The sequence below is a fragment of the Dermochelys coriacea genome, chromosome 9 (assembly GCF_009764565.3).
Source record: "Dermochelys coriacea isolate rDerCor1 chromosome 9, rDerCor1.pri.v4, whole genome shotgun sequence".
NCBI lineage: Eukaryota > Metazoa > Chordata > Testudines > Dermochelyidae > Dermochelys > Dermochelys coriacea.
In genome coordinates, this window is record NC_050076.1 from 2,954,031 (window position 1) to 2,970,354 (window position 16,324).

General features: G+C 49.9%; 1 protein-coding gene across 3 annotated transcripts in view; it reads left to right on the forward strand.

Annotated features, from left to right (window-relative positions):
• Positions 1–16,324, forward strand: part of FGF12 (fibroblast growth factor 12) — a 309,214-nt gene that overhangs the window by 178,960 nt on the left and 113,930 nt on the right. The window contains exon 1 of one of the 3 annotated variants that reach the window (XM_038417130.2): positions 2,660–4,118. The exons of the other annotated variants lie outside the window; for them this stretch is intronic. Within the exon in view, the coding sequence (XP_038273058.1) occupies positions 3,920–4,118 (199 nt within the window). The 5' untranslated portion in view covers positions 2,660–3,919. Of the gene's footprint in view, positions 1–2,659; positions 4,119–16,324 lie in introns of those variants that run through there. 3 annotated transcript variants of the gene reach the window in all.

Genomic DNA, 16,324 nt, shown 5'->3' on the forward strand with positions numbered 1-16,324 from the left:
CTTAATAAGCAGAGCTTAATAAGCACACCCTGTAGATAGAGTGGAAATTAGATACAATTCTAAAGGTGTCGTTAAATGTAGACTTGAAACTCAACAGCATATCCTTATTGGAAGAGATTTGTTGCTGCTCTGCTATTAAAGGTGAGTTAAACTGTTAGTAGTTATAGGACAGAGCAGGAAGTTGTCTTTTTTCCACAACTGTTGACGTGATTATTTGTTTTTAAAGTGGTCCTAAATTTTGAATATCTTAATTGGAGTGCATTCCTTTTCAGTGGCTGTGCAGTGATGTTTAGCTAGGAATATGTCTAATGACTGAATCTACAGACTATAGTTCATGATTTTGGAAGCCTGTATGAAGAACAAGCTGAGTATTCGGTTAGCAATCCCAAAGGCAATATTATTGCACTTCACTAAGGAAAGATGCCAGTAACCTCTCTGATGACCTACTTAGATCGCCCAGTTTAGGAGGTGAGGGAATGCTGTTCTGGATCTCCTCTCTGCCCCAAACCACAAAGCCTTGCAATCCAGGCAGGATTTAATTGTTAACCGTGGCACGGAGGAAGCGAGAGCTTATTCATGTAGTGAACAAAAACTTTAAAATACTAATATTGAGCCCAGTCCTGCAAACACTTACCCCTGGATGAACGCTTAGTGCATCAACCACTGACTTCAGTGGTTTCAGAGTAGCAGCCGTGTTAGTCTGTATTCGCAAAAAGAAAAGGAGTACTTGTGGCACCTTAGAGACTAACAAATTTATTAGAGCATAAGCTTTCGTGCATCCGATGAAGTGAGCTGTAGCTCACGAAAGCTTATGCTCTAATAAATTTGTTAGTCTCTAAGGTGCCACAAGTACTCCTTTTCTTTTTGACTTCAGTGGGAGTACCTCACTAGTAAGTCCTATTGGCCTGATGCTTGTAAGGTGGTGGGGAATCAGAACTGAGGCTTGGTAGTGTGTTGAGCCCATGGTTTCCGAATACGCATTCAAAACAGGCTATCTCATTCCAGAGAGCACTGAGATAACCCTTTGGCGTGGTCTAAAGACACCCTTTCTCTGCCTCCATTTGAATCAGTGTGCTTCTGTTACTAATTGTTTAAAGCGCTTATCCCATGTACATGGGAAGCCTTCCAGACTGGGGAAAAATAAGTATGTGTGTTTAAGAGAAAGTGGTCTGATTGGGCCACGCAACCAGTAACTCTGCTCAGACTGGACCAGGTTTGCTTCTCATTGAAGACAATGGGAAGACTTCCACTGACATAATCTGGAGCAGGATGGGGTGGAGAAAGTCGTGCCACGCTCCCCTCCCAGAAAGGAGAAGCTTGTACTCCAGAGGAAGGTGTTTGCAGCCAGCCACAGGTCTTTGCCTAGTTTGAGGCTGAGATGAGAGTTTTCCCCCCATATGGGGGTTGGCCCCAATAATTTCCCACAGACTCAGGGTAGCTGCCCCATCCTACCCCTTTTGTTAACCAGAATGGCACTGCAGTATTGGGGTGGCTTCTGGCATATCTTCCCCAATATGTGCAAGTCATTATTATTATCTATAGAGCTGCATGGTGCTTTGCAGATATGTAAGGGGCAGTCCTTGCTCCCAGGACCTTGCAGCCTTGGGGTGTGACCTGAGAGTGGAGAGTATCCACAGTTTCCACTGATTGCCCGGGAAGTTGATGGTGCTGTGCACTTTTCCAGGCACAGGCTCTAAGAGCTCCAAGGTGGAAAGCAGCAGATGGTGATATGACACAGAGTTTTACAAGTTCTCTTTTTATTTAACAGACTGCATAGGCAATTAGATCTTGGAGAAACGCTTCTTGGTTGTGGTGCCTTTCTTTCTAGAAGCACTACAAAGTGCCAGTAAAAGGCTGTTGGCTGTAGGATTGTCTCTGATGAGGATCGTTCTTGGCACAGAGCTGCTCCACGCAGGCAGTTAACTACACATGCAAAAACGGGATGTAAAAGCAGGACAAGTAATTATGTCATTTCAAAAATCAGGGATTAAACCACACTGCATTCCGTTCCGAGAGATTTGCAAGTTCTAGGCTGGGCTCTGTGGGCGGACAGAAGAAATCTTTCTTGGGAAGGTATCAGATTGGTTTCTCTGAAGATGCAGCTTCGGATAGTCGTGGGCAGTTCAGCCAATAGGTACCTGCTCGCAAAGAGCTTTTCTTACGTTGGGTCTGTGTTGTGTGCTGCAACATTGTGTGATGTCAAGTGAAATCATCCAGAAGAGGTGCCAGGGCTCTGAGCTGCCAGGGCCCCGCCGTGGCACAGGTTAAACACTGGCTCCAGCCCCTTGGGGCAGCGGCTCCGGGCTCCAGCGCCCCCCGGGCCGAGGCACACTGCGCTAGAGCCATGTACAATGACAGGAGCGCCCAGGGCACTGGTGTTAGTCTGCGCCTAAACCCTCTCTCCCCACAGGGCTCTGTGGGAAACAGCTGCGGGCGGGGGATGAGTCTAGCCACTTCTCCGATCCTGGGGAGAAGCAGAGTAACCCCCTTCCCAGCCCCACAGCCCCTCGCCCTCTAGGCTCTGTCCAGCCCCCGTCCGCCCGGGGGGCCGGAGCCGCCGCGGAGCTGCAGTTCCCTGGCTCTGCCGGGCGCTTTTCTCATCCAAACCTCGATCACGTAGGATTGCGTAGAGCGGGAGAGGCGAGGAAGGAGGCTGCGATTCTCCCGGCGCTTCAGCGAAGGCAGCGCCCGGCCCCCGGGCTGCAAACCCCCCAGCCGGGCGGGGGCTCGCCGCGGGGCTGGGCGGGGCGGGCTCGCCCCTGAATCCTCCCGGAGCGGGCAGCGCAGCCAGCCCCAGCCCCCGCTGTCTGAGCACTGGCAACTCAGCTCATGCATGGCAGGAGGATGCCGGCGGGCGGCGAGGAAGCCCGGGCCACCGGCGCCTAGGACGGGCATGCGGAGCGCCCGGAGCCCGGCAGCCACACACCGAGTCTGGGGGAGTTAGCGGCGGGAGGGGAGGGACACTGGCCGGCGGTGAGGCGGAGCAGGGGGAGGAGAAGCCCCGGGGCCGGCTGCGATCGGAGCCCGCTGCTGCCCCTTCGCCCGGCGGATCGTTAGAGCCACGAAGTGAGCGGACCGCGCCCCGGCGGGCTGGGCAGCGTGGCTCGCCTGGCCCGGGACCCGCCGCCGGAGCGCAGCGGGAGAAGGGGATTTTCTCCCCCTTCCCTCCGTGCATTGCCCCGAGCGGCGCGGGGCAGGACCCTCCGAGACATGCCCGAGCTCTGCCCGTGAGAGGGGCCCCAGGCGGGTCCCCGCGGGCCGGGGGAGCGGAGCGCACAGCAGCCGGGACCGGGACGGTGTGTGGGGCTCCGTGCCCTGCCCTGACAGGAGCCTGCAGCGGGGATTTGTGCTGGCCACGGAGCCAGGCCGGCTCGGGCCGCTTGCCCCCGAGAGAAACCCGCCCCCGCTGCCCGTCCCGTTGTGCAAAGCTCGCCCGGGATGGACTGACGCGCCCGGCCGGCCCCCAGGAGCTGCAGCCCGGCGAGGTGCAGGGGGGGATCCCCACCCTGCCACGCGCCGGCTTCCCAGGCAGCGGGGGGGCTCCCGAGGGACCCGCTGCCCCAGCCTGGCTCAGCCCGCGGGACTTGCTCTTCCAGAGACCTGCCGGCGCCCGGGGCCGCGGCTGGGCCCCCACCTCCGCCCCGCCTCGGCTGTCCCGGCTCCGCGGAACTCGCCCTCCGGGGGCTCGCTGCCCAGCCCCCCGCGGGGCTCCCCGGCAGACAGACGGATGGGGGGTGGCTGCGCCGGCCAAGGGGGGCGCAGGGATGGGCGCGGGCTAGCCCGGGCCTCCTGCCCCTGACCGGCCGAGGCGTTCTGGGGTGCAGCGCGGAGAAGCCCCCCCAGCCCCGCCCCGGGGCCCCTCACCCCGGCCTCCAGCCCCCCCTGGACGCCCCAGCGCTGGCCGGGCCGATGAGAGGCCATGGCCGCGGCTATCGCCAGCTCGCTGATCCGGCAGAAGCGCCAGGCCCGGGAGTCCAACAGCGAGCGGGTGGCCACGTCCAAGCGCCGCTCCAGCCCCAGCAAGGACGGGCGCTCCCTGTGCGAGAGACACGTGCTGGGCGTCTTCAGCAAAGTGCGCTTCTGCAGCGGCCGCAAACGGCCCCTTCGCCGGCGACCAGGTCAGTGACCCCGGCCCAGCGGCGGGGGCTGGCCCGGGCAGCGCGTTCAGCTCCTCCCGGGCAGCCTCTCTTCCCCCGCCCCAGCCCCCAGCCCCAGCCCTGCCCACCTCCCTGGGCCCCAGGGAACCCTGGCTGGCTCTGTAGCAAACTTCAGACCCGGGGCCAAATCCCTCCCGCTCCCTTTCCCTGGGCCTCTGGGAGCTGCACCTGCTCGCCGGGCTGTGCCACCCGAGGCCGGTCTGGATCCTCCCCGGCCAGGTGTTAAAGGCCAGCGTCCCACATTTCAGACCTGCCTGGTCCGGAGTTGGGACTGGTTAATTGCCAGCCGTAGCAGCAGCAGCTGCCAGGAGACCACTTCTTCCTCCAAGCCAGTGCCCTAGTTAGGGAAAGGCTTTAGCATTAAAAATGAACCTCCCCATCCGTGTCCTGTGTGCTTGGGAAATTCACCCCCTGGAGCAGCCAGATTGAAAGGAGAGACACTTTACCCTCCAGACCCATAGCTTTGATTTCTTCCCTCTCACTCTGGTTCAGCTGTTGGTTAGCACTTAACTGTTCCCGGGGTCCTTGGAGGGGCTTGTATTATAGATCTGCATTGGGCTGGGGTCAATAACCACTATGTAGCTGTCTGGAAAAGGTGGTGAAATCGAGCCCTTTAGCGATACCCAGCAAGTCAGTCTCTTGTAGCTTAACCTAGTGTTATGTTTCCCCCTTGAACCCTATTGGCTTTTTAACAGTGTGTTCCTGTGTCCTCCCTGGTGACAAGGGAGTCTATAAATCCAGGGCAATTAAAATTGTGGCCATCTGATAAGCAGATGCAGGAAGTGCTACTTCTCAAGTGGAGCTGCTTTGTCAATCTCACCAGCATGTGATTAGTTTAGAGCACTGGTCCCTCTAAGCTGTGTGCATGTGCGCGCACACACAGATCCTAAACCCCGCACACATGGCAAAACTCCACGCACACAAATATTTACACAGAAGCACAACAATTTGCACAGAATACATTTTTTGCGCTCACAGCCTGTCAAAAATTTGCACAGAAGAAATTTTTTGCGCACACGGCCTGTGAAAAATTAGAGGGAACATTTGTTTAGAGACCTTCCAGACGGCAGCTGCACTAACAAATGCGTAATACTCAGATCACAATGGGTTAGAGAGGGTCTCCTGTGGGCCTGCAGTTTCCTTGTGCCCAGTGCCTGTGCCAGGTGGACTGGACACAAGTGCAATCCAGTAGAAAACCTCTGAGTTTTCAGGACAAGTTGCTGCATTTTCAAAGTGAAGACCCACAAGTGCAGTTCAGTTTCTACAGGGCCCTCAGCTCCCATTGATAGTTGTGGGAACTCTGTACCTTGCAGGATTGGGCCCTAACAGGTTTATCTGTAGAAAACAGTTATTGTCTGTTTCCTTTTCCCATGTACATTATGTAGATTGTTACAATCCACCGTGCTCCCATGCTAAGGTACAGACAATGGCTTGGTTTAAGAAGTTGTCAAGGGCAGTAAAGAATAGTCAGGTGCTTTCCTCAGCCCGCCCACATACCCATCAGCCACAGGTTAGAAAACACTGAGTCTTGGTTAGCGTAGCTCTTTGGGACATCAGTAACCTTCTGCTGATCTATTTAATCCTCACAGATTCGTTGTTCACCGAGAGATTCCTTGTTAGGTTTTTGCCCAACTGAAGTCAGACAGACAGAACTCTAGAGTAAAATATCAGAACTAGCTAAAACCTGGAGTGTAGCTGTTCCTGCATTGAGGAATTCTGTCCATACTCTAGTCAGGACTGGAAAGGAATGGGGAGAAAGCCTACCGAGAAGGAAGGCCAGGCATTAGTATTGTCCACAAAGAAAATAAATGAATCAGTTGAATCATGATGACAGCAACTCACATGCCATGGGGCTGAGACTGTTTAGCTGGTGGACTGGTTCTACACTTGCAACACCCAGATAGAACCTGGGTTCAGTGATTGTCTTTGGAAAAAGTTGCTTAAGGAGGGAAAAGAGCTGAAACAGAGCACGGCCCCAAGGTTTGCTAGCATAAAGTAGTGATACAAGGAGCAGACTAGCAATGGTTTCTGTGCATCACCTTGCCACTGGTGACACGGGGCCAACTTGTTGTTATTCTCATTCGTTAGTTGTAGGAGCGTTAGACATGGCCCAGCACCCCAGGGTGCTAGGTCACAGCACCAAGATAGTCCCCAAAAGCTCAGACTTTTCCCTTAGGGAATTACTCTTGGTAGATGTGGAATATAAATTGGGAATCTGTTCCCAGCAGCTCCTGCAGCCACAACCCAACTCCCCCCCCCCCCACAATTGAGACATCCTTCATCAGAGAGGCCAAGGACTGAACCGCATGGCGACTGAATGATTGTGTAGCCTCCAAAGACAGCCCCTTCTGATTAAGGTGAAGGCACGTTATCATACAGTGTCGCCAATTTACACGGTCAGGTCAGCAGACTCAGGCAGCCTGCTCTGCTCCTAATCCTGCATCCATGGGGCTTGATCCTGCAGGATTCCAAACACCTCCTTAGACGGCTGAGTGCCCCCAAATTCTACTGATTTCAGTGCTGGTTGAAGGTGCTAAGTAGCTCGCCGGACCAGTCCCACTGAAGACAAGGGAAGCTTTTATCTTTGATTTAAGTGGGGAAAGGAAGGGAGCCTGTATAAAAATGGATCAATACAGTGTAGAAGGCTGTCAATCACTCGCCTTTCACTTGCACTACAGGCGGTATGCAGGAGATTTTAAACACCCTTTAACAGTCTATTTTCATTCACACTATTCCAGATTTTGTAAATAGGTGGTTCTTCATATTGCATGTCATATTCCTGTATTCGGGGGTGTATGTACCAGAGCCGTTTAGAAAGCAGTGTCCACTGAGTTTGCTGCTAATGACAGGTTTCAGAGTAGCAGCCGTGTTAGTCTGTATTCGCAAAAAGAAAAGGAGTACCCGTGGCACCTTAGAGACTAACAAATTTATTAGAGCATAAGCTTTCGTGAGCTACAGCTCACTTCATCGGATGCATTTGGTGGAAAACTGCTGCTAATGAGCGCGCCTCGTTTAGGAGTTTATTAATGCTGGAAGGAGTTACACATTGCACAGTTTCTTTTGTACATGGACAAAGATATGCAAAAAAAGAGAAAACTGGTTTAAAAGGAAAGCGCATAAATTGTGTGGTGACCTCTGAACCCCCATGATGACATTTCCTTATTGATTTGCTGGCTCAGCAACGTATAAGTTACTGAAAGCAGTGTCAGGAGACCTGGGGTTAAAAATCCTTTGTGGAAATGGTATGTTGCCACGGAAATTACAGCTACTTTCTTAGCCAGGCCTTTGTTTTATGCTGTACTGAATAAGGGCCAAATGCATAGCCTTTACACTGTGTTTTTCAACTAACTGCTCAATATACTTTACAAGGTGGAGATGATTCTCCCCATTTTGTAGATGGAGAAATTGAGGCACGGAGCCATTGGATGTCTTGTCCAAGAGCACAGAGAGACCTAATTTCGTGAATCTCATTCCAGTGCTCTCTTCTCTGGGCCATGCAGCTATCTGTATGCTGTGACACTGAAATCAAGAGGGGTTTGGAATGGGTCACGTTCAAAAGATGCTCGAACAGAAAAAGTAACCCCAATGGTGACTATATTTCTTTTGTTTTTGTTTTGAACAATATTTTCAAAGAATGGGTGAATCTTTAGCCTGGAAGACATGACAGTTTGTAACACCTAGCACAAGCAGTCGCTATAAATAGATGAGGTAGTAAATGTATGTGTGTGTAAACAGAATTCTGCAGTGTTGTGCACTTTGTGCCATGATCTGCACCCTGGCCCAAGTGGGCTTGAAATGCTAGTACTTGGGTGAGGGGAGAATTGCAATCAGATGGCATGTTACACTCACTTCGCACCAGGTGTAAACGGCAACCTAAGGTACCAAGCAGTGGAGGCCCATACAGTGGCAGTCTGTAGTCAAAGATACCAGTGGGTAACAAGAAGAATAAAGAGGGAGTGCAGAAAAAATTCCACTCCGTTGACCATAGGAAAATACGCCTTATCTTGTAAAACCAACACTTGTTTCATCTGGCTTTTCAGTGGGCAATGACAACTCTCTGCGCAGCCTTTATGATTTTGTGATCTCTCTTGTGTGTGCGCACACATAGGCCTAATATGGTGTGAGAACAGAGAGGGCTCTGCTATATATTACACTCTGAGCCGCAAATGTGGAGACGCAAGCTTATTCCTGGTGTCTGGAGTTAATACAGCCCATCAGCAATTGTACAGGTGTCCTACAATGTTTCCCTACGGGGTCCTACCCATCCCATCCTCTTGCAGTTCCTTCCAGCATGCAAAGCCCCTTCTCTGTGTTTGGACACCTGCAAAAAGAGAGCAAAGATATAATCTAAAACAATGCAAGGTGCAGCTAGGAAAGCTTAAACCATCTGATTTTGTTCCTGGGGTGGGGCACTAAGATGGAAAGATTATTTAGGGGAAATGACTGTAGAGCAGCTTTTCCAAAATCTCTACGACATTGACAAGCAGTTGCATCAATTAGCATCCCCTTCACATGCGACGTAGGGCAGCCAGTTACCCACTTCCCCTCCTTATCTTTCATAGAATCATAGAATATCAGGGTTGGAAGGGACCTCAGGAGGTATCTAGTCCAACTCCCTGCTCAAAGCAGGACCAATCCCCAACTAAATCATCCCAGCCAGGGCTTTGTCAAGCCTGACCTTAAAAACTTCTAAGGAAGGAGATTCCACCACCTCCCTAGGTAACGCATTCTAGTGTTTCACCATCCTCCTAGTGAAAAAGTTTTTCCTAATATTCAACCTAAACCTCCCGCACTGCAACTTGAGACCATTACTCCTCGTTCTGTCATCTGCTACCACTGAGAACAATCTAGATCCATCCTCTTTGGAACCCCCTTTCAGGTAGTTGAAAGAAGCTATCAAATCTCCCCTCACTCTTCTCTTCCGCAGACTAAACAATCCCAGTTCCCTCAGCCTCTCCTCATAAGTCATGTGTTCCAGTCCCCTACTCATTTTTGTTGCCCTCCACTGGACCCTTTCCAATTTTTCCACATCCTTCTTGTAGTGTGGGGCCCAAAACTGGACACACTACTCCAGATGAGGCCTCACCAATGCTGAATAGAGGGGAACGATCATGTCTCTCGATCTGCTGGCAATGCTCCTACTTATACATCCCAAAATGCTGTTAGCCTTTTTGGCAACCAGGGCACACTGTTGTCTCATGTCCAGCTTCTTGTCCACTGTAAGCACTACGTCCTTTTCTGCAGAACTGCTGCCTAGCCACTCGGTCCCTAGTCTGTAGCAGTGCATGGGATTCTTCTGTCCTAAGTGCAGGACTCTGCACTTGTCCTTGTTGAACCTCATCAGATTTCTTTTGGCCCAGTCATCTAATTTGTTGAGGTCCCTCTGTATCCTATCCCTACCCTCCAGTGTATATACCTCTCCTCACAGTTTAGTGTCATCTGCAAACTTGCTGAGGGTGCAATCCACACCATCCTCCAGATCATTAATGAAGATATTGAGCAAAACCGGCTCGAGGACCGATCCTTGGGGCACTCCACTTGATACCCGGCTACCAACTGGACATGGAGCCATTGATCACTACCCATTGAGCCAGGCAATCTAGATAGCTTTCTATCCACCTTATAGTCCATTCATCCAGCCCATACTTCTTTAACTTGCTGGCAAGAATACTGTGGGAGACTGTGTCAAAAGCTTTGCTAAAGTCAAGGAACAACACGTCCACTGCTTTCCCCTCATCCACAGAGCCAGTTATCTCGTCATAGAAGGCAATTAGATTAGTCAGGCATGACATGCCCTTGGTGAATCCATGCTGACTGTTCCTGATCAGTTTCCTCTCCTCTAAGTGCTTCAGAATTGATTCCTTGAGGACCTGCTCCATGATTTTTCCAGGGACTGAGGTGAGGCTGACTGGCCTGTAGTTTCCAGGATCCTCCTTCTTCCCTTGTTTAAAGATGGGCACTACATTAGCCTTTTTCCAGTTATCTGGGACTTCCCCCGATCGCCATGAGTTTTCAAAGATAATGGCCAATGGCTCTGCAATCACATCCACCAACTCCTTTAGCACTCTCGGATGCAGCACATCCGGCCCCATGGACTTGTGCTCGTCCAGCTTTTCTAAATAGTCCCGAACCACTTCTTTCTCCACAGAGGGCTGGTCACCTCCTCCCCATGCTGTGCTGCCCAGTGCAGCAGTCTGGGAGCTGACCTTGTTCGTGAAGACAGAAGCAAAAAAAGCATTGAATACTTCAGCTTTTTCCACATCCTCTGTCACTAGGTTGCCTCCCTCATTCAGTAAGAGGCCCACACTTTCCTTGACTTTCTTCTTGTTGCTAACATACCTGAAAAGAAAAGAAGTACTTGTTACACCTTAGAGACTAACAAATTTATTAGAGCATAAGCTTTCGTGAGCTACAGCTCACTTCATCGGATGCATTTGGTGGAAAAAACAGAGGAGAGATTTATATACACACACACAGAGAACATGAAACAATGGGTTTATCATACACACTGTAAGGAGAGTGATCACTTAAGATAAGCCATCACCAACAGCAGGGGGGGGAAGGAGGAAAACCTTTCATGGTGACAAGCAGGTAGGCTAATTCCAGCAGTTAACAAGAATATCAGAGGAACAGTGGGGGGTGGGGTGGGAGGGAGAAATACCATGGGGAAATAGTTTTACTTTGTGTAATGACTCATCCATTCCCAGTCTCTATTCAAGCCTAAGTTAATTGTATCCAGTTTGCAAATTAATTCCAATTCAGCAGTCTCTCGTTGGAGTCTGTTTTTGAAGCTTTTTTGTTGAAGTATAGCCACTCTTAGGTCTGTGATCGAGTGACCAGAGAGATTGAAGTGTTCTCCAACTGGTTTTTGAATGTTATAATTCTTGACGTCTGATTTGTGTCCATTCATTCTTTTACGTAGAGACTGTCCAGTTTGGCCAATGTACATGGCAGAGGGGCATTGCTGGCACATGATGGCATCTATCACATTGGTAGATGCGCAGGTGAACGAGCCTCTGATAGTGTGGCTGATGTGATTAGGCCCTATGATGGTATCCCCTGAATAGATATGTGGACAGAGCTGGCAACGGGCTTTGTTGCAAGGATAGGTTCCTGGGTTAGTGGTTCTGTTGTGTGGTGTGTGGTTGCTGGTGAGTATTTGCTTCAGATTGGGGGGCTGTCTGTAAGCAAGGACTGGTCTGTCTCCCAAGATCTGTGAGAGTGATGGGTCGTCCTTCAGGATGGGTTGTAGATCCTTGATGATGCGTTGGAGGGGTTTTAGTTGGGGGCTGAAGGTGATGGCTAGTGGCGTTCTGTTGTTTTCTTTGTTGGGCCTGTCCTGTAGTAGGTGACCATCCCACCATCAACCTCAGCCTGGACCAGTCCACACAAGAGATCCACTTCCTGGACACTACGGTGCTAATAAGCGATGGTCACATAAACACCACCCTATATCGGAAACCTACTGACCGCTATTCCTACCTACATGCCTCTAGCTTTCATCCAGATCATACCACTCGATCCATTGTCTACAGCCAAGCGCTACGATATAACCGCATTTGCTCCAACCCCTCAGACAGAGACAAACACCTACAAGATCTCTATCATGCATTCCTACAACTACAGTACCCACCTGCTGAAGTGAAGAAACAGATTGACAGAGCCAGAAGAGTACCCAGAAGTCACCTACTACAGGACAGGCCCAACAAAGAAAACAACAGAACGCCACTAGCCATCACCTTCAGCCCCCAACTAAAACCCCTCCAACGCATCATCAAGGATCTACAACCCATCCTGAAGGACGACCCATCACTCTCACAGATCTTGGGAGACAGACCAGTCCTTGCTTACAGACAGCCCCCCAATCTGAAGCAAATACTCACCAAAAACCACACACCACACAACAGAACCACTAACCCAGGAACCTATCCTTGCAACAAAGCCCGTTGCCAACTCTGTCCACATATCTATTCAGGGGATACCATCATAGGGCCTAATCACATCAGCCACACTATCAGAGGCTCGTTCACCTGCGCATCTACCAATGTGATAGATGCCATCATGTGCCAGCAATGCCCCTCTGCCATGTACATTGGCCAAACTGGACAGTCTCTACGTAAAAGAATGAATGGACACAAATCAGACGTCAAGAATTATAACATTCAAAAACCAGTTGGAGAACACTTCAATCTCTCTGGTCACTCGATCACAGACCTAAGAGTGGCTATACTTCAACAAAAAAGCTTCAAAAACAGACTCCAACGAGAGACTGCTGAATTGGAATTAATTTGCAAACTGGATACAATTAACTTAGGCTTGAATAGAGACTGGGAATGGATGAGTCATTACACAAAGTAAAACTATTTCCCCATGGTATTTCTCCCTCCCACCCCACCCCCCACTGTTCCTCTGATATTCTTGTTAACTGCTGGAATTAGCCTACCTGCTTGTCACCATGAAAGGTTTTCCTCCTTCCCCCCCCTGCTGTTGGTGATGGCTTATCTTAAGTGATCACTCTCCTTACAGTGTGTATGATAAACCCATTGTTTCATGTTCTCTGTGTGTGTGTATATAAATCTCTCCTCTGTTTTTTCCACCAAATGCATCCGATGAAGTGAGCTGTAGCTCACGAAAGCTTATGCTCTAATAAATTTGTTAGTCTCTAAGGTGCCACAAGTACTTCTTTTCTTTTTGCGAATACAGACTAACACGGCTGCTACTCTGAAACCTGTGATTATGCAACATACCTGAAGAAACCCTTCTTGTTACTCTTAACATCTCTTGCTAGCTGCAACTCCAGGTGTGATTTGGCCTTCCTGATTTCACTCCTGCATGCCTGAGCAATATTTTTATACTCTTCCCTGGTCATTTGTCCAATCTTCCACTTCTTGTAAGCTTCTTTTTTGTGTTTAAGATCAGCAAGGATTTCACTGTGAAGCCAAGCTGGTCGCCTGCCATATTTACTATTCTTTCTACACATCGGGATGGTTTGTCCCTGTAACCTCAATAAGGATTCTTTAAAATACAGCCAGCTCTCCTGGACTCCTTTCCCCCTCATGTTATGCTCCCAGGGGATCCTGCCCATCAGTTCCCTGAGGGAGTCAAAGTCTGCTTTTCTGAAGTCCAGGGTCCATATTCTGCTGCTCTCCTTTTTTCCCTGTGTCAGGTTCCTGAATTCGACCATCTCATGGCCACTGCCTCCCAGATTCCCATCAACTTTTGCTTCCCCTACTAATTCTTCCTGGTTTGTGAGCAGGAGGTCAAGAAGAGCTCTGCTCCTAGTTGGTTCCTCCAGCACTTGCACCAGGAAATTGTCCCCTCCACTTTCCAAAAATTTCCTGGATTGTCTGTGCACCGCTATATTGCTCTCCCCGCAGATATCAGGGTGATTGAAGTCTCCCATGAGAACCAGGGCCTGCAATCTAGTAACTTCGTGAGTTGCCAGAAGAAAGCCTCTTTTTTCTACTTCAAGTCCTACCCTGAGAGAGAGTCCTGGGTCAGAGGGCACATGCAGCCCAGTGGCCATGACCTCACCCAGGGCCTTCATAGGGAACTGCGATGGCACTTGGCTCTGCAGTATATAAGCATTTGCCACGTCTCCTCCTGTGGGCTGTCTAGCGCAGCAGAACAAATGAGCTGTATCGGGTGTTTCTGGGACCTTGCATACTGGTGGGAAGAGGAAGAGGTGTCAGGCAGCACATCATTGGAAGTCAATGGGACTGTTACCCAGAGCACCCATTATATCCTGAAACTGCCATTGACTTCATGGCCATATCAGACTATTTTCAGCGTCCTCCCTACTCTTTTCAGCCTCACCATTCATGAGCTTCCAGCTCCAAAGGCTTAGCTCATGGTGCTCTTGCCAGTCACGTTCGCCTTGCAAAGACAAAATAAATGCTGCTTTTACTTCTTAACGTGTATCTTGTTGTCATTCAGGCAGGGAACATTTGGCCGTTAAAGCTCTCAAGGTTTTTTGTAACGTGAAGGAAATGGTTCATTTGTAGGGACAAACTGCAGTGCTAGAAAGGAAAATACATAGCCTTAAAAACATAACATCAGAACGGCCATACTGGGTCAGACCAAAGGTCCATCTAGCCCAGTGTCCTGTCTTCCGACAGTGGCCAATGCCAGGTGCTTCAGAGGGAATTTAAAATTCCCTTTAAAATGTTTGTTTTGAATTAAGAAAGGGGCTCTGGAATTTATAAGATTCATGTGTATGTATATCTATACACCTATATAAGCAAAAATATCAGAGCAGAAGGGATTAGCTCATCCACAGATTTTCTTGAAGCAGCTGAAGTTTTTATTTTATACAGAAGCTGTTACAGACCATGTGCCCAAATCCTGAAGACCTTAATTTCTCATTGGGAGGAAATGCTCATTGAAGCCAATGGAACTTTTCCCTGAACAAAAATTGCGGAAGAACTTCAGGATTTGGAACCACAGTACTTAGTGCATCCTATAAATCAAAACAAAATATATCATGTTAGTCCCATGGGCATAGCAAATCCATACAAAATCCCTCCTCCTTTTCTTTCAGTACATAGCCAGTTTGGAAAATAATTCTTAGTGCGACACAATTCAGCCTCTTAAAAGATTTCTGCTGTCTTTAAAACACTGTCATTAGCTCTTCCAGCAATTTTACGGGCGGTTTAGTCAAATGTGTTCTACTTTCTGACAATTTTTATAGGGAAGAAAAGTCATGGAGTGCTAGGAATATCTATAATTATCTCTCTACCCTATGGAATTCATAGAGCCCCAGTCGCCAGAGGCTGTAGGTGATGGCTGTGTTGTCTGGGTGTATAAGTGTAGAATACTGCACACTTCCCATATACGTGTTTGTGTACAGCCAAGGGAAATCCCTCCATGCTCATCCTGCCTGGCCTCGCTGCAGTACTGGACACCATCCATCATCAGCCACCCTTGTCCTGCTGCTGAGAAGCTGTCGGAGTGAATGGAAGTGCCTTAAAATGCTCAGGTCCTTTCACTCAGACCAACCTCCTTCCCCCCAGATCCCACATCTTCTCCATATTATTCACAATATGAAGCTGTTGGGGGAGCTGGTGAGACGACCTGGGCTGCAGTGCTAGCCGTGCAGATAGCACCAGGCTCTGCATCCCCTTCACGCCAAGCACACACCACGCCGCCTCCTGGCTCTCTCACTGCACAGCTGAGATCAGCCCCCACGTGAAGAGCAACTGATTAAACCTGAGCCCAGGTGGGACAGAAGCGATGCTGGTAAGAAGAGGGAAGAGCTTGGAGAGACTGATCTCCCCCACTGCTGAGGGCATCTGCCTTCAGGTGGGTGAGTCAATCCACAGCCTTGGTGTTCTTTGGAACTGTGTTAAAAACTGAGGTTTTTAAGGTCAGGCTTGACAAAGCCCTAGCTGGGATGATTTAACTGGGACTTGGTCCTGCTTTGAGCAGGGGGTTGGACTAGATGACCTTCTGGGGTCCCTTCCAACCCTGATATTCTATGATTCTATGATTCTATGATTCTATGTGTGTGCAATGGAAGCCTAGATAGCCATGCTGGGGGGGGAAAGAGCCTGCTCCCATCTGTGCCAGTTGGCCAGAGGCTTGAGGCCAGAGGCCAGAGGCTCTCATCTTACCAGACAGACCAGGCCTTGGGGATCCACATGTGTGACTGGCAGACTTGGTTATGGTTTCTCATTCTGTCAGCATGCAGACCCTGAAACAACTCCAGCAGGCAATGCAGCTTATTGTGAACACATCACCCCAGTTGTCCACTGCCCCAGACCTGAGTGAATCCCGTTGATACCTAAAGCTGTCCATAGGATTGGCTCTCGCGGCCAGAGAGATGTCTTCTTCCCCCGTGACTCTCCAGAGCAGCTGTGTTCATAGGAAAGTGTAGCAGCAGACAGAGCAGTGTCTAGTGCAGCAGACAGAACAGTCACAGGAGCGGGGTCTAGACCGTGAGAGTCTCTCTGCTGCAAGAGGAGAGTGTGATCCTGGAACTCACCGTGTTCAGAACCAAATACAAACCCCAGTTCTTGGACTTGGACTTGGACTTGGACTTGGACTTGGACTTACCCTCCCCCTCCCCCTCCCCCTCCCCCAAAGAATCCCCATGTCACAAAGTGGACTGGGCCCTTTCAAAGGGAACAACTGGACCAGACCACCTGGCCTCATTAGCAGCCTTTAGC